Source organism: Hemicordylus capensis, chromosome 2 (assembly GCF_027244095.1).
Source record: "Hemicordylus capensis ecotype Gifberg chromosome 2, rHemCap1.1.pri, whole genome shotgun sequence".
NCBI classification, from domain to species: Eukaryota; Metazoa; Chordata; class Lepidosauria; order Squamata; family Cordylidae; genus Hemicordylus; species Hemicordylus capensis.
This window is the reverse complement of record NC_069658.1, coordinates 34,063,086-34,082,224: the sequence shown is the minus strand read 5'-3', so window position 1 is coordinate 34,082,224 and position 19,139 is coordinate 34,063,086. Positions and strand designations below refer to the sequence as shown.

The following is a 19,139-nucleotide window of genomic DNA, read 5'->3' as shown; positions in this document are numbered from 1 at the left end:
GCTGTGAAAAAGGCCGATTCCATGCTAGGGATCATTAGGAAGGGGGTTAAAAATAAAACTGTTAATATTATAATGCCCTTATACAAAACTATGGTGCGGTCACACTTGGAGTACTGCATACAATTCTGGTCAACCACATCTAAAAAAGGACATTGTAGAACTGGGAAAGGTGAAGAAGAGGGCAACCAAGATGATCAGGGGCCTAGAACAGCTTTCTTATGAGGCAAAGCTACAGCCCCTGGGGCTTTTTAGTTTAGAAAAAAATGACTGTGGGGAAACATGATAGAGGTCTATAAAATCATGCATGTTGTGGATAAAGTGGATAAAGATAAATTCTTCTCCCTCTCACATAGCACTAGAACCAGGGGCCATCCCATGAAATTGATTGCCAGGAAATTTAGGACCAACAAATGGAAGTACTTTTTCACACAACACATAATCAATTTGTGGGATTCTCTGTCACAAGATGTGGTGACAGCCAACAACCAGGATGGCTTTAAGAGGGGTTTGGATAACTTTATGGAGGAGAGGTATATCAATGACTACTAGTCAGAGGGCTATAGGCCACCTCCAGGCTCAGGGCTAAATGCCTCTGAGTACTAGTTGCAGGGGAGTAACAGCAGGAGGGAGGGCATGCCCTCAACACCTGCCTGTGGCTTCCAACAGCATCTGGTGGGCCACTGTGTAAAACAGGATTCTGGACTATATAGGCTATGGGCCTGATCCAGCAGGGCTGTTCTTATGTTCTTATGCTCAAGAGAATTTAATACAGTAATTTTCATACAAAATGACCTTAATTGTACAGTTTTATGATACAGTCATAAAAAAATGTTACTTCACTGTCATGATCAGATTCATCTAGCTCAGAATACTTGGTAAAGGATCAGTATGTTACTGTTAAGAAATGGTGATCTTGCATCAGCTACGTAGGCTTCTTATCTGATAAAGCCACCCCCATTTGTGTTTTATCATTAAATTGTTCATACTGAGGTAGATCCAAGTGTTGTAACTTCTTCCTGTTCTGCTAAAGAATGTTACTAACAGCGTGGGAGTTGTGAGTGAATCATTTCCATATGGACGAGGAAGCAAGTGCTCAAGGATTTTTGCAACAAATAATACTTAATTTGGAAAGTGACAGACTGCATTCGGTAACAGGGATTTGTTATGACAAAAACCTTTCTGTACTATTCAGATCTGTGATTCAGTGTAAAAAGAAAGTACAACCCTTACTCATATTATTGCTGTGTATCTAGACATCATGACGCAAGGCGGTGCTTCTGTTGTGAGGAAATCATAGACACAAATATTTTGGTGGCTAGGAAAATCCAAATTCCCCTCCCCTTACTCTTCGATTGTGATTGTAAATGATGAGATACCTTCTAATGATAAGGTGCTGGGTAGCATTTGTGACCTCACAAGGGGAGAATGTCACAACTCCCCCCACCCCCCGCTCAAATGACGTTCTGTAATTTTTGAATTTTTTAAAAAAATAATTATTTTGACTTAGAGGCTGTGCACTTTTAACTTCGAGTGCATGCTGTGAAACAGAAGTAAGGGAACAATATTCAAGCACTTGAAACAGATGAATTAACCCTTGTCCTAAATTATGGGTAAATTCCTTACCCCCAGCTTTTAAAATGTGTGTAAACAAGCAAACCATTGCTTTCCCAGCTATGCCCTTGTTGTCCCACTCTTATCTGCACCTTGGTACACAATATATCCACAAGCAATTACCCTTTGCCTATTATGATATTTATATTATTAATAAAAATATGACACAGAACAGAAAATAACTCCAAAATGAATGGACTCCTTATTGTGGTGTTAACTTCGATCCCATTTCCATTTTAAGTCAACTAGGGGGGAAACAATCCCAGAAATGAATGGACTTTCTCCACTGGGAAAGGACTGTCTCCTATTGTGCCAATTGAAATAGGAGAGAATGCCCTGTTTCTCTTCAGAAACTTAAGTTTTGTTTTCTCTTGCAGTCTTAATTGACCTTGAAAGGTGATAATGTCTGGCCAATAATCTGAGGCATGGCTTAGTTCTGTGCTCCCAAGTATGAGCAGATGAAACCAAGCCCCTTCCAGAATTTCAGATTTAGTGTTCTGAATGAGTAAATAATTCAGAAGCATCTGAGCTTGCCAAAACAAGGATTTTAGCCACCAGAACAAAGGCAGAGGGATCACAACAGTAGCAACCACAACGTGTCAGCTAAGTACATACGACTTCCTCAACTGTAATAACACATAACTGTTCTCCAGCTTGCATGAACCTTAATTTATCTTCCCATTTAATCAAACTGCTGATTATCCATATGCAAGCAGAAGGTTCCAAGAGATGCCAGGGAGATGCCCTGGCATCTCCAAGATAGGGCTGAGAGGGAGTCCTGCCTGCAACCTTGAAGAAGCTGCTACCAGCCTATGTGGACAATACTGAGCTAGATGGACCAATGTTCTGACTCAGTAGAAGGCAGCTTCCTATGTTCCTAAGTGAAAGCCCCTCTCAGGAGCTGAGCCAGCTGAGCAGCGGCCTGCATCCAGCCCTGCTAGGCGGTCCCCTCCAATATGCCCGTGCGAGTGATGTCACATGCATGGGGGCATGGCTTGAGCTCCATAGTAGCCCAGAGCGAACTCCCCCCTCCCACGGCCAGGCCACCAAGAGCCCGGGTGAACTCTTTGCCAATTATTTCAGGCAGCTCCGACTGCCCGATAGAACGTTTTCCCCTTCCTCTCCCTCTCTGGAGGGAGAGAAAGGGGAAAACGTCCTATCAGGCAGCCGACACTGCCTGAAATGATGAGTTGAGAGCTTGTTCAGGCTCTTGGCAGCCCAGGCCATGCCCCACCCAGGGAGCTGCCTGAAATAATTGGTGAAGTGTTCACCAGGGTTCTCGGTGGCCCGGGCGTGGGGGAGGGGAGTTCATTCTGGGCTCCAATGGAGCCCAAGCCATGGGGCAGTGCTGTCTTGGTGGCCTTTCCCCATTGCCAGCCTGGGTTCTTTGAACCCTTTCGCCCAATGGTGGCTCCGCCCCTGGCCCCTAAGAGTGCATTAAAACTCCAGCATGTATGCACGCACATGAAGATATTGCAGAGTGTCTCCAACATATCTGGGAAGCTGATATGTTGACAGTTTGCTGACATGATGCACCAAGTATGCTAGAATCCTCACAATCTCAGATCTATTATGCACAGGCCATTCTCCACAGCAAAGGCATATAAAGTTCTTCTATTCCTTCAGTATAACAATACCCTGCCCAGTCCTCTAGATGTAACTAGCAGAGAGAAAAGGAAATTGTGGAGATACTTGCTGACTCTTTTCTCAAATATAAAACAATATGAAAAAGAAGAGCAAGTGCTCACTGGATCCATTGGAGACAGAGCAAGGAACAGTGGATTGATTAACAGAAGGTAGAACATAGCGGTGATCAGAAATTTCCTTCCCGTTTTCTCCGCTTATCTTCTCAGGTGATGAGAATGGGAGTAGGGTGGGGGGTGGGTGGGAGCAGGCTTGTGGCATTCTGAGAAATTTCTCAGTGTTCTGATAGCCTCAATTCCCCCCTCAGAATACCCTTTGGCATGATACCACATCATGACATGGTGCTGCCACTGCTGCTTACAGAGGCATGGCTTGAGTTGCTAAAGATAGGCACTACCACCTCCAATCTTTGATAGGCTGCCCACTTGAAACTTTACAGGTTTCTCCCCCCTGAAAATGCCCCTTTCGCAAAAACTCTTCATCACCTTTGAATTTCATCAGAACTGCCCTGTTCATTCTGTTTAATCATGAAACCCTTTTGCTCCTTTGAATTTTGACACAACTATTTCTAAAGTAGATTTCTGGAACACCTCTAGTTAAAAGTAAAAAGCTAGGGGAGGAATATTATCATGGGAGTAGCTCAAGAGTCAATGGGACAAACTGGCTTGGAAAGTGCAGTTGTTCGAAGTTCCTCCCCTCCCCTGCAAGACAGCATTGTGTACCCAGCCAAATGGCAGGGTGCCAAGGGAAGCCGAGGGCTCCAAATGCCAAGGCCACTCCAGCAATTACTTCTCAGGAGTGAAGGAGGGCTCGGAGAGAAGTGCAACAGCTGCCAGGGGATGGGTGGGGACAGCCCAGGAGACGGCAGCTTGGTGGAGAGGGAATAGCAACGATATTAACTCCACAGCTGCAAACGGGTGCAGGGATTTTAAGGAAGGGGGTGGAGTTAGAGAACAAGTCCCTTTTGGGAGCCAGGGGTTGGCTGGCCATGACACCTGCCTAGCCAGGGAAGACGGAGCAGGTTGGAAGCGGGGAGGAGTGTCTGAAATGTAGAGCTCTGTTTAAGCCAGGGGCTGCCGAGAATGAGGAGATCAGCTGGGACGGGCTTGAGGGTCTGTCTGTCTCCCAGGGAGGAGATCAGACCTTTTGATCCTGCTGATAGGAGAAGAAGGGAGTGAGTGAACTTCCCTCCTTCCCTAGCTCTGAGGCCGTGCCCACGCCTAGAATTTAGTGCTGGAGGGCAGAAGGTTTGCCTTGGAGAATTTCTCGCCCCAGGAACGCTGACAGCAGACTCTTTTCATGGAAGGTTTCCTGGGCAGGCATGGATTGGAGATGTATAGATGAAGAGGTAATAGAATGTCTTTTTTTCCAGAATGGCCCATTCAGCTGTGTGAGCCCACTGTTGTAAACATCCCTTTTTGCACATGGATTAATGCCTTAAATTCAAATGAATACCTCACAATCTCACAACTGCTTTCTGCTAGTACTGTACTTCCTGTCACATGCTGCCCTTCTGCCAAGGACCTCAAGACCGCGATTATGTCATTTTATCCTCACAACAACCCTGTGAGGTAGGTTACATGACATGCTCATGGCCACTCAAAGAGCTTCATGGCCCCCTTTGCTCCTAGGCCTTACACATCCAAACTCAACATTCCAGCCACATTGCTATACTGGTTCTCAAGAAATTGAAAGGTGTGGGTAAAAATAGAAATGCCATCATATTTTCCTTCTCTGCCACTCTCTGTGGCAGTGTGCTATACACAGAGAAAAGCAGCTTAAACATGCAATAGTGTCCTAAAGTCCACTTCACATTGTGCCCTGGCAGATAAGTTGTACACCTAGCGGGATGCAGAAGTGATCCCTGAGGTTTTGTGTCCTCCCCTACCATGTATAGAACTTCCCGTATGTAGGGTCCATCCATGTAAATGAATGTGGCAAGCTCCACATGCATTGTGTATGTCCAGAGTACAGGAGCTGTGGGACACATCAGGTAAGCAAGGCTGCATTTCATATGATTAAGAAACAGAGCTGAGAATTAGGAAGGAAATCACTTCAACTCTTGCCTCTGTCTGACTCCATCTGCTGTACGGGGATAACAACACCGACTTACATTATAGGGCTGTTATATGGATGATAATTTACATGTTTATTCTGCCCTTCCTCCAAGGAGCTCAGGGCACATGATTCTCCCTCTCCCACATTTCATCATCACAACAACCCTGTGAAGTAGGTTAGGCTGAAAGAGAGCGAAAGGCCCAGAGCCACCCAATGAGAACCTTGTGGCTGAGTGGCTTTCAGCCATGAAACCACAAAACCACGAAAGTGGGTCTCCTTTGTCTTAGGCTGCTATTATAACCACTACACATCACTAGCTCCCACCAGTTATTACTGAGATAATATGTGAAGCCCTTTAAACATTCAAACAGCATTATTGTTATACTAGATATTTTGCACATGGTGGAGGAGGATGAATGAGGTCATGTTTTCCCCCCATGCCCCTCCATGCACTGAACCCACACACTGGGTCACAATGTGGATCAAGCCCAAGTTAACTATTACTGAGAGGTTTTGCAAGATTTCTCCACAGACAGAGTCATAATTCTTCATAAGGCTCAAATTGTAGGTCTGTCTACAGTTTCTATTAATTTGCATTCACTAAACAAAGGGCTTTGTGGGCAATTTCAGACAGGATTGCGCCAGTGTGTGAGCAACACACACACTCAAGAGTGTCTATACAAACAATAATTGGTAATGAATTCATGCTTTGTTACACCCATATGAATCTCCTTGACCTAATCCCTGTAAAACTTAAGTCAGACTCCTTTTGATATGTTTGTTCAAAAGAAGAAATAGACGTTTCTCAAATGTCTGAAACTATACCTGAAACAAGGGCTCGGTTCAGCTGTAATGTCAAATCATGGTTTAGTGGTATGGGAACCAACCTTACCCTCTCTCCCTGCACACTCCACTTCATTAGAACTGGTTACCTTTGCTTTAACACAAACATAATTCACTGCATGGGCATCCATTGGACTATTTCTGGGGGCAAAGCCAGCAATCCAATAACCCCTGCTGCTTCCTGGGAGTCTGCCCCGTTGAATTTAATAGGGACTGGCTCAATCTGAGGGGGGGGGGTGACTGTCCCCACTCGCCTCCCCTCTGGACGCTCATGATTCACTGTTACATTGGAACTGGCGAACTATGGTTTGGCCTTTACCTCCAAACCAGGATTGCAAACCATGTTTGAAGCTGGTTTTCAGTTTTGGCATGGGGGCAAGCACAACCCACAGTTCAGATGTAATGGTTTTTGTGAAAGAGGAAAGTCTCGTCTCCAGATCTCATCTTCACATGCAGAAGAACGAGGTGGCAGACTCCTGAGGTGGCCAAATTAATTGTATCACATCAGATATCTGGTGAGAAATGCCATTTTTAAAGCTCACCAACATATCAAAATCCCTGCAAGCAATAAATAAATAAATAATTGGATTAAGGGGAATGATTATTCTAGCCCAATGTGTTCCACCTATGGAGTAGTTGGTTGAACCTGCTCTCTCTTTTCTATTTGCAGGGAGGTTTTTATGCAGCAGAGCATTCAACAATGACAACATTGACTTACAGTCTGAAGTGGAACATTCTATTCTTTCCCTTTGTGAAAGTACCACCTCATTCTCACCTCACTTTGCATGCACAGAGACATTAGACAAGGAGCCCATTAACATGGCCAAGATTTGGAGGATAGGAGGCAGCAGAGGCAGCGAGTAATGCCTGTGAGAATGTATAAGCAGCCACCTACCTCAAATGTAGGTAGCCCAGATCCTCTACCTGAGTCCTTACTGAGGTAGGATAAAAAGAGGACCTATCCTTCCTCAGTGTTCACTTGTGTTATGGCGCTTTGCTTGCTTTGCAGCTCCTGGCAGCCAGCGGACATGTTTGTGAGAGAGAGCTGCGGCAAGAGGGGCTGCTAGCTGTGAATGTGCTGTTCTGCACAACACACTCTATGGTCCCATGCTAGCAATGGCTGGAATAGGGCTGGGCCCACCTCTTGTCCCCTTGTGGCATCCCCTTGATGTCATGGGGTTTCCTGGCTGCATAATGTATGCTGGGAAACTCCACCCGGGATCAGGCAGATGTTCTCTGTTTCATGCTCACCACTGCCATGTTTATCTGTGGGGTGTGTTCACAGATCTGAATGGAGCTCTGATCATCTATAAGAATAATCAGGGTATGTGTTAGTCACTCCCCCGCCCCAATACCTCCAGATGATCATGTGAAGATCTCAACATCTACTTGAACTCATGAAGAGAGGAGGCATATGAGGGAGCACACAGTACAAGGATTTTTCTTATGGTCTGGAGTTACATGTGAACCAGGCCATAACAAGCTGCAGAAGATTATTTCAAAGTTTAATATCCATGATTTCCATGTGTCTCCCAGAGTGACATATTTACTGTGGTTTCCAAACCCCCAAAGGATCTGTTCTCTAATCAGTTCACAGCATACAAGAAGATTGATGAAACATCTTTCTTTTATTAGGCTTGAATTGATAAAGGTCTAACAAACATACAGCTAACCCTTGCTCACAGCCTCCCACACCCAGAGAGTATCAAAGCCACACCCAGAGAGTATCAAAGGGAAATTGGACTGTTAAATCACAAACCCTTTGTAGGTGCATGCCATATACCACAAGAAGGGGGAAAGCAGTGCCAACAGTCAAGAAGTCAGGTGAGGTAGCATGAAAGAAGAAACAGCTGTACTACTACTACTTAGCATTTGTACAGTGCTTTTGAATATTTAAATTGCTTCACATCCATTATATTTTTTTGTAATTCTTAAAAGAACCTTGTAAGGCAACAAATATTATTATCCCCATATTACAGATCGTGGGGCTGAGGCTGAGAAGGAAAGACTTGCCTAGGACTAGAGATGTGCATGAATTGGATTCTGCAATTTGATTTGAGCTTGAATTGAATTGCAAAATACGAATCGATTCATCAAAACAGCGGCCATTGCCAGCTGTTTTGACAGATCAACTTGAATCGATTTGAGTGATTCGGCCATAGGGAATAATGGGGAACTCAAATCACCCCATTGGTTCCCATAGGTAGGCCCTAGGAACACCAAAGTGCACTGGGTGGTAGGGCATGATGGATGTTACCTACCACCCAACCCACCAAAAAATGAGCAAACAGGTGATCTTTTTTAGCCTTCCCCCAAAACTCCCATAGGATCCTATGGGAGTTTGGGGGAAAGGTTAAAAATTTGTTAAAAATCACCTGTTTGCCCATTTCTTTTGGACTTGGATTGACAAAGGTCTAACAAACATACAGCTAACGCTTTACCCTTGCTCACAGCCTACCACACACTAACTAAAGCCACACCCACAAAGGGAAATTGGACTGTTAAATCACAAGCCCGTTATAGGTGACAGGTAGTACACATCACACCCTACCACCGAACCAACTTTTGTGTCCCTAGGATGTACCCATGGCAAACAATGGGTTTTTTTGGAGTTCCCCATTGTTTCCAAATGGCCGAAACAAGCAGATTGCACAAATTTTGAAATTCTGCATTGAAAAACACTGCAGAACAGAAGCACACAGTCCCTCCCAACACAGAACACCACATTATGTCAAACACACAGTCTCAAAATGGCCAAAAAAGAATCACTGGCCCAGAATTCACTGCCAGAGCCACAGTGCCTGCTTTGCACTAACATCATTGGCACAAGTTGCTCTCTCTCACACAATTATGACTCCTTACTTCAGCATTGCAACAGCTGCCACAGTGGCACCCTTAGCAGCCAGCACACATAGCCATAAGCTAAACTAGAACGTCTTCAGCCATATTTTGACTGAGTACACCTTGCAGGCAAGCACCCAAGTTCTGCCTTTGTCAATCTGAGATTCAGCAAAACCAGATAGTTAATAATATAGCAGCATTAGCACAGCATATTATACTCGGTGCTGAGAAAAGAAAACCACAATATCATACCTTCCTTGATTCCTTCCTTCTTCCTCTCCTGATGTATCCTCTTCAAGGGCACATTAAGGACTGTCTCTGCCTCCTCTCCCCAAGCGCTTTGAAAACATTTTGAAATTCCCTCTTTTTTTGTTCCCTCTTCCTCCCTCTACCCAGTCAATGGGGTCATAGTTGCCCATGACAACACTTGATTTGTATGATAACAAGCCAACCAAGAAGCAAGGAGATCTCAAGCCAATCAGAAGCCAGTGCTAGAAAACCAATCAGCAAGCAGGGAAAGCCTGCCAGAATGGTGCTTGGATCACTCAAATTGATTCAAGCTCAACTCAGGGATGATTTGATTCAAAATCAAATCAGGCCCTTTATTCTAAGAGTGATTCAATTTGATTATTCTAAGAGTGATTTATTCTAATCACCCTTAGAGTGATTTATTCTAATCACTCTAATTTGATTTATTCTAAGAGTGATTCAACCTGATTCAAGTTCAAATCAGTCCGATTTGCACTTGAATCAATTCAATTCAAATCTACTTGCACATCTCTAGGCCTTCTTAATGTGTGCAGGCAGAAGCAACATTTGAACTGAAGACTTCCCGATTCATAGATCAGCCTCTTACCTTCTCTGCCATAGCATTTAAATAAGGTTTGTACCAAGTTTGTTTTTAAAACACCCGCACCTAGCTGCATGCTAGGTTAATGCGTAGGAGAATATGTTCATAGTGCAGAAGAAAAGTCATAGACGTGTGAAAAAAGATACTCACACAACAGGCACTAGACCTTAATACAAAGTTGTTTTCTTCAGGATAGCTCAGTTGTCTGTAATGGGACTTCTACTATACAGGTAATCAAGTGCAGTCTTCAGGACTGATCCTAAGACAATTTATTTGAAACTGAATTCGATTAGAATCAATGGGACATCCTTGTATTTAGTGGCCCAAATCCAGCTAAAGCCCCATTGGAACAAGTTAGGTGCTAATTTAAGTCCATTTGCTTTCAGCAGGACTGGAGATCATCCTACTTCTGGTTAAATACACGTAGAGCCCTTTCGCACGATCCGAGAAAGGGCTCTAATGGGGCAAGGGGAGGAAGCCACAAAATGTTTACCTCCCCCACAGATGATCTCTTGCTTCTGGTTGGGCGAGTGAATTGCTTGCCCAGGCGTTCACTGGCTGCTACTGGCAGCTGGCAGGTTTGGGGGCTGGGAGGTCCCCAGAACTCTAGTAATGCACCGCTTGCATGCACGGTGCATTATGGGGAGCCTCCCGACACAGGCCAACACATGATCGTTTACTCTGCTTTCTGGGCACCCTCGCGCCCCTAAGCGGGCTAAGCGGCTGGCTCCCTGAGTGGGTTTGCTGTTGCACCACCGCCGAGAGCCGTGTGGTTCCTGGTGGTACACAAGCACAACCAAAACTGGGCTGGAATGAATAATGAACAATGAATAGCTTCATAGTCTGACCCTGCATGTGTGTGAGAGTGGGTTGGGGCAGGTTTCCCCTCGAAGGGGGCTAATCAGTCCTGGGACTGTGGCATGTGGTGAAAGTATTTAGCCCTTTCGACTTGCGCCACAGTGCTCATGAAAATCAGACATCTGCAACTGTTGTTAGCTTTGGGAGGGAAGCCTCCATTGGTGCCCTAAAGTCTGTCCTGACCAGCCCCCTGCAGGGCAAAATTAAACAAAAACAAAACAAAAGGAAACCACACACATATGCAGAGCCAAACTACAGGTTTGACGTAATATGTTGATTTTCTAATTTTAGCTGGATTTGGGCCACCATGTTTAGGATCAAAGCACCAGGATTCTAGAAGGATTAAAACTCTCTGTTTCAGTGTATTGCTATATACAGTGCATGTAGTCATGTTTAAATAATTCGTCAGCTCCTAAGTAGCAAACATACAGTGTGGGTTACAATGTTAAGGGTTTGTCTACAGTACATTTTACTCTATTTTATTGTGGCCTATCCTTGGTCATCATTGCTTTTAGCTTTGGTGGTTCATTTTTAGTGTAATCTAGAATTGTCTTTCCACTTGTGGTTTTGACATTGGCTGACCTACTGTTCAGTGAGCCATGGATCCAAGAGGGATCTGCGCTCACTGCCTCCAAGGCACTCACCAGCCTGTGATCACCGCTAGTCATGGCGAGGGATGCTCTGTGCCACCATCGTATTGCATCATTGCAACTGTGACCTTCTCCTATTGGGAATGATGGGAGTAGGCCCCAGCTAAGGTGACACAATGAGGCTGTTCTCACGACTAGCCTAACCGTGCCTGGGCTGCTCCAAGCAGAGTTAGGCTGGTTGTGAGAAGTGGCAGGATCCTCACAGATCCCTCTGCTCCCCTCCCACTTCTCCCTCGCACCCTTACCCTGGTTACTGGGTATTGTGTAATTCCTCGGGCTACATGTAGCCTGAGGAGTCACAGAGACGGGTACATAGAACGCCCATCTGATGGGGGAATCCCCAATGCAGTGTGCATTCCACGCATCGCACTGAGGGCCAGAACAACAGGTTCTGGCCCCGGGACCCTCTGCCCTGCTCTGTGCATGGGAGGCGCTCTGGGAAAGGAAAGTGCAGTTGTCTGGGAGGAAGGTAGGTTAAGTGTATCCTTCCCCCTGCAGCCTCCCAACCCGCCCAGATCATGTGTATCATCCCAATGTGTTGGTGTCACGAAGGAGCCCCACCATTGCTAGCAGTGCCAGAGTGATGAGTGGCTTGGAAGCAGGGAGTGTGGATCACTCTTGGATCCGTGGCTTGCTGCGCTGTATGTGACCTACTGTCCTCAAGCGTCCTGTGAATTAAGCTGGGAATAGGACTCTTGAAAGCATGTGAGGAGAGAGTTTGCTTGATAACCTTAAAAAGAAAAAGAAAAACTCTAATGGGAAAAAAAACACCTCTAGTGGAAAATGTATCATGTACCAAAATGTGACTCTGACTAATTCATACGGGGAATCCCGGCCAGGTGCATGGTTCTGACACATTGCCAACTTCACATGTAAGCGATCCGTCCAAGGAACACATGGAGAACAACAACAGCAACATTTAACATTAACTCTGAACAGTGATACCAGCACTTTGTGATTTGGACTTGGGTAAGAACAATCGCCTTCTGAATTGTTCATCAAAATGTTTGCCTGCGTTTCTAAAATCTCAGTGGTCTTACTAATTGTTGACAAATATTTAAATAAATATTCCATCCCAAGTCACATGTATGAGAGAAATGATAACGACGAGCTAATTTCCCCCAAGAAACTGCCAATGACTGATGGTGGGAAAACCTTTGGAAATCATTGTTACATGTTCACCACTACCATATAGTTTACAGATCCCTTCTCAGTATGTTGCTTACATTCCCCAAATGCTTGAAAAGTTGACTGAAAAGATTGAAAATTTCAAACAGCAGCAAAACTCCATCTCCAGAAAATTCGCTTATCTGGGTATCATTCTTTGTACCATGGGGAATCGACAAAAACAGACAGGCGAGGGGGAAGGACAGCATCAGAAATAGCTCAGCTCACATGCCACATGAAAAAAGGCCTTATTAGGCATTAATGTGTGATTTTTGTCACTACACATTTGGATTTGTCAGTACAAATTGTAGAGGGACGCCTCCTTTAAAGTGATTCCATGTGCACCCACAATGATTCTCAAGTTAACTAATCTACAGTTGAGTAGCATAGACCTGTGGCAAATGAGTAGTTCATTGTGACATATGGAGGAGAGCTAGTCTTGTGGTAGCAAGCATGACTTGTCCCCTTAGCTAAGCAGGGTCCACCCTGGTTGCATATGAATGGGAGACTACAGGTGTGAGCACTATAAGATATTCCCCGCAGGGGATGGAGCCACTCTGGGAAGAGCAGAAGGTTTCAAATTCCCTCCCTGGCTTCTCCAAGATAGGGCTGAGAGATTCCTGCCTTCAACCTTGGAGAAGCCACTGCCTGTCTGTGAAGACAATACTGAGCTTGATAGCCCAATGGTCTGACTCAGTATATGGCAGCTTCCTATGTTCCTAAAGCAAGTACGACTGTGCTGCTGTGCTCTTTTGGGAGTGCTTTGTTGCAACACTGTCTGTCTATCACATTAAATATCTACAAATTGAATATCTATGCAGAAACCTTTCCATAAGCACTCCACTGCTTGCTCCCACCTCTTAAGATATAAATGGATGGATCAATTTTCCAAGAGTCATCGGCAATATTTTGGGACACAGTGGTGACCAGATATTTAGGCAACTGTTCACGTGGAGATAATCCTTGTTTAACAGGGCAATTATTTGACAGGTCTATGGAGGAATAATAAATGGTTCAGAAACACATTTTCCTAAAGAAGTAATACTAGCTTTCTGAAAACTGAATTCTGTTTTGTGAAGGAGCATCTACAGTATATATCTGCATTCATTACATTCAGTAGAAACAGAAACTTTCTCAGCTGTATGTGTTCAGGGCAAAGCTTGAAAAGTATTACCTCTAGGTTCTTGTTCTGAAGGTTCTTGCTCCAGATAAGTATGTGTGTACATGAGCATATTGGAGGTTTGGAAATCAGGCATGGTAGGTACTGAGTTTTGAATTTTTATTTTTGAAATTAAGAAGCAAATTGACTATTTGATTTATCTTCTGCTCTGGGATGATGCAGACATCTTTTAACTCTCCCCCCCCCCCACTTATTAGAGACTGACCCCCAAATCTGTTATTTAGAATTACGTTCTTGCAGGGGTATACAAAGAGGGGAAGCCCAATCATTTGCACGTCTGGTGGGATTTGCGACACATCACAAGCTGCTTTAAAAACTCTCATCAGTTTCAAAAGCACTTTACACACCTGCCAACATGTCCCTGTTTCCCCATTCACCTGAATGAATGAGGGACATACTGGAAGGTATGAGTTTGCCATGTACAAGGGAAATGGTTGTTAGAGAAATAAAGCCTGCTTGGCTGCATAGATGTAGTTGCTTTGCTTGCTCTTGGGTGCACACAGATCTTTAAATCCTGGCCAGCTTCAAAATGGAAGGAAAAACATATCTCTCCTCACTATTTTCCATCCAGCTTGGATCTGTTGGTTTTCACTGTTTTAGCATTAGGCACTTTGGTAGCTCTGTGTTGGCGTGTATGAAAACTTCATTACCATCTAGATGGTACATTACAGTCGTGTTTCTGAGGAAGACCTGAGGACAGATCATTGAAGAATTGCTACAGTTTGTTTTTTGTGTATTTTCCTCCCTCATTTCTCCATTTTCTTCTTTAACGGCCTGTTGAAAAATCCAGCCTGCAAAGAAAGAGTGAGAAAAACCTTGATTCCACTTCAGTACTTTATAGGGATGTGCTTTTTTTTTTTGCATTTCATTCTCTATATCCCAATTCTCACTTTATTTTTGCATGTTGTTTTAGCATTAGAAACAATACTACAGTCAATAAAGTTTATATCTGCACTAAAAAGCTTACAAATGCTTTTATACAACTTTACACTCCCCTTGAAAGAGCAGGTGTGCAGCTTGTGGGTATTACTGGGCATGGCTCCGCTTTTGGAAGCTCAGATGGAGGCAGTGGCCAGAGGTGCCTTTGCACGGCCTCGGCTAGTGTGCCAGCTGTGTCCCTTTCTCAAGAACACAGATCTGGCCACAGTTACCCACACCTTAGTCACGTCATGGCTGGATTACTGTAATGCACTCTATGTGGGGCTGCCCTTGAAGAATATTCAGGAACTGCTGCTAGGGCAAAATGCAGCAGCTAGGATTTTATCCGGAGCTCCCACTGGATCATATTACAACCATTTTGAAAGAGCTACATTGGCTGCCTGTTTGTTTCCGGATCCAATTCAAGGAGCTGGTTTTGGCCTTTAAAGCCTTAAGCGGTTTGGTCCCTGGATACCTGAGGGACTGCCTGTTCCCAAGGTCATCAGAGAGGGCTCTGCTCCACGTGCTGATGGTAAGAGAAGCTTGGCTGTTGTGCGCATGGGTCAGGGCCTTCTCAGTCATTGCCCCCAGACTTTGGCATGCTCTCCCACTGTGCATCTGCTCCTCAGTCTCCACACAGTTTTTAGAAAGCAAGTGAAAACTTGGCTTTTTACCCAGGCTTTTATATGAGTGCCGTTTTTGCTGCTGCTGCTCTGTATTATATGGCAATATTGTCAATGCTTTTTAAACTTTTAATTAGATTTGTATTATTATATTCCAATTTAATGTTTTTATTGTGCAACTTAAAACATTTTGTAAACCGCCTTGGGATTGTTTGAATGAAAGGCAGTATAAAAATTTAACGACAAATAAATAAACGATAAAGAAACTGTCTGAGCTGCACCTGAGAGGATTCTGGGAGCTGTTGTTTGTCGAGGGTGCTCGGGCATCTCTGTTGGAGATCCTTGGCTGCCATAATGGGAGTGAAGAGAAGCTGACAACCAGAGCAAGGAAACGCCAATGCAACAAGAGGGGCAGACTAACAGCACTTCCAGACTAACGGCACCAGTGTCCTGGGGAAAGTGTGATTTTTTTTTACAATCTCCCCTTCCCCAGGAAGCCCTCTGTGCCCCCTGAAAACAGCCCTCAAGTGATCTAGAAGACTTCCTGGGGAAGGGGAGGTCAACATGGCCCCTTGCCTGGAGCTGTTAGTCTGGTCGTGCTGTCTCCTTTCAATGCACTGGCACTTTCTTGCTCTGTAAGTCATCCAGTGACTGTTATAACAGTTTGCACTTCTAGTTGGTCTATATTTATGCCTTCAATGAACTACGAACTATGAATATTTATATACCGCTCTTCAACCAAAGTTATCAAAAGCAGTTTACATGAAAAACAAAATAAAACATAAATAAGGTGGTCCCCTGTCCCCAAAAGGCTCACAATCTAAAAATAAACATGTCAGATACCAGCAACAGCCACTGGAGGGATGCTGTGCTGGGTCTGGATAGGGCCGGTTGCTCCCCCGCTGATAAATATAAGAAAATCACCACTTTAAAAAGATGTCTCTTTACTCAGTTAGCAAGGGTAAACTCAGTTAGCAGGGGTTAAATCAAATGCTTTTATCACTTGAGTTCAAATATCTGTGGAACCCAAGGAAGGAGAAGAGAAAAAGAAAGGCACACTCAGCAGAAGCATTGTCTTCAAAATGCAATTACATTTGAATCATGGATTTATTAACATGCCAGTATGTTAATAATAACAACTGAAACTCCATTAAATTAACATTAATTCACAGTGCAACTCCTACAATACTGCTACATGATGCGCAGGACACATATATAGTAGATCTATTTTCTGTAAAAGTTTCAAGCTTCCTTTAGCTTTGACAAGGCTGCCCACTTGTGGCCAAATGCCTAATAACACACAAGATGTTCAAGGCAATGAGACAGACACCATCAGGATGTCACTGTATACACTCCGTTCAAACCTGATGAGATGAGAACTTATTGACCTATGGGAGTATCATATACTTATATCTGAGCATGAAGTTGTAGTATTGAGAGAACAAACAATTAGCATGTATTCTGATAAAGATGCAAAGCTCTAAAAAGAAAGGAAGCAGTTGTAGGGAAGAGAAACACTAAAGGAATAATATTTAGAAATTGCCAGGCTCCCAAGCAAATCCCCTGCTAACTTGGCAAACAGGCAACTTTTAACGTGGTGATTCTCTTTATTTAGCAGGGGGAGAGTAACTGGCCCTATCCAGCCCCAGCACAGTCCCTCCAGTGACTGTTGCTGGTGTCTGTCTTATGTTTCTTTTTAGATTGTGAGCCCTTTGGGGACAGGGACCAATTTCATTCATTCATTCATTCATTCATTCATTCATTCATTCATTCATTCTTTTCTTTCTTTCTCTGTGTAAACTGCCCTGAGCCATTTTTGGAAGGGCAGCATAGAAATCTGAATGAATGAATGAATGAATGAATGAAGTGCAAGCTCAGCCTTACGTCTGGAACCTTATATACTATATGATTGCGCTATATCCTAACTTGGCGCTTGTGAACAAAAACTCTTTGCATTCACAAAAAGAGAGCTGCATGTCCACAATGGGTTATATCCTTCCATGAACACAAGTCCTTCCATGCACAGAAGGACCTTTTGTTTGTTGTGTGCAAGGCTAGGATATAACCCCTACTTCCCCCCTAAATTGTACTTCGTGTTTGGCAAAGCAAAACCCGTGAACAAGCTTGAACAGTAGGCAAAGCAAAAATGCAGAGTCACAATACAGAGTCACAAGAATTATTTACGTTGCACTGTTGGTGCTTTATCATTCTGTTTATTGATGTGCAGATTATTGGTACTTCTGATGAAGACTTTTTCGAAATGGACTATTACCTAGGAAGTCTGTTAAGTTTCTAGGTTTCTGTTCAGGATGATTACCTCTTACCCATGAGGATTTACTTCAAGCAAACCGGCACCACTAGCATCACATCAGCTATTTGGCACCATTAGCATCTCAGTAACTTTTGTTAAGAATGACATCTTTGAGTCTGTGGAGTTTTCACTAGCCCACATTGGTTGTATTTACTTGTTTTTGTATTATGGATGCCTGTTGCAGCTTGTGATTACACTTGGAGTATTGTTGTACCCTGTATTGTGACTCTGCATTTTTTGCTTTGCCTACTGTTCAAGGTTGTTCACGGGTTTTGCTTTGCATTTCTGGTACTATATCGGGCAGCAGCGATATAGGAAGATGCTGAAAGGCATTATCTAATACTGCCTGGGAGGAGGCAATGGTAAACCCCTTCTGTATTCTACCAAAGAAAATCACATGGCTCTGTGGGCTCCAGGAGTCAAAATTGATTTGATGGGAGACTTTACTTTAGGGTTATCCCCAGCTCCTTTGGAAATCAAGTAAATTTCACCAGATCTGTGTTCACTGCAACTAAGCTGCTGCCTCCATTGTAAACATTAGTGAAAATCTGTACCATGATATTTTTGAAATGGACGCATTTGCCCCCTTTAGAAAAAGATCTGGGTTTTTGTATATCTTCCATTCTTTGTTATGTAGTCAACTATAATGATGCAAAATACTATCTTTCTGACTTGCTTGGAAGGTGGCTGGAATTTAGATGTATCATCAATCACCACCACATTCTTTGATTGTATTAAAAATGAAAACTTTAAAAATCTACCAAGGTGATAATTTGAGATACAATGATACTACTGATATTACTAATAATGCATTAATACTCAGGCTCAAAGCTTCCTTTGTATGTTTGATAATTTAGCAGGTGCAATCAGGTTTTTCTTCTTTAGTGTTTTACCCATCCTAAATCTTACTGATGTTTCTGATACATCAGTGTGGTAATCTTCTGAATGCTGAATCTCACTGATTTTTCAAGATACCTGATTTGCACTGGAAGAAAAAAAATTCTTAAGCACCAGAACTTGGGAAATTCTAAACAAAGAAAAATGAATGTCATACCTTCCACAATGCAAATATAAGTAGTGTAAGGATCAAAAGTCCAGCAAAAACACTCAGTAGGATAACCCATAATGGCACATGACCAGGAAGAAGATCTCTTGAAATTTTAATAGTAGTCTGAAAAAAAAAGATAGTTTAAAAAATAAACCCAAATTCACTTTTAAATTTTAGAACAATTGTTCTAATACGAACTAATCAGCCTACTTTCCTTTCACTGTCTTCACACTGGACTAAATTTAGTTCAAATCGAGGTCCACAAGTTAGCTCTCTTGGGCCTCAAATGTTCATGCATCCACCATCTTGGATTGGGGTAGATGACATCAACACAAATTTCACAATTGAGGTGTCCCTATGTGTCCCTACAGCTGCAGCAAATTTGGTTCCAATTGGTTAAGTGGTTCACAAGTTAGCCCACTTGCGCCTCCAAAGTTTACACATCCACCATGTTGAATCAGGGTGGATGACAACATCACAGGCTATGCCATTGAGGTGTCCCTGTGTGTCACTCATTGCAACTGTACCTAATTTGGT

General features: G+C 43.5%; 1 protein-coding gene across 2 annotated transcripts in view; it reads right to left on the bottom strand.

Moving 5' to 3' along the window:
- Positions 1-7,772: 7,772 nt before the first annotated feature.
- Positions 7,773-19,139, bottom strand: part of ITGA1 (integrin subunit alpha 1) — a 134,014-nt gene continuing 122,647 nt past the window's right edge. For both annotated transcript variants that reach the window (XM_053297216.1, XM_053297217.1), the window contains exons 29-30: positions 18,609-18,725; positions 7,773-14,493 (exon numbers count right to left, since the gene is read on the bottom strand). In XM_053297216.1, coding sequence (XP_053153191.1) covers positions 14,449-14,493; positions 18,609-18,725 — 162 coding nt within the window. In that variant the 3' untranslated portion in view covers positions 7,773-14,448. The remainder of the gene's footprint in view (positions 14,494-18,608; positions 18,726-19,139) is intronic.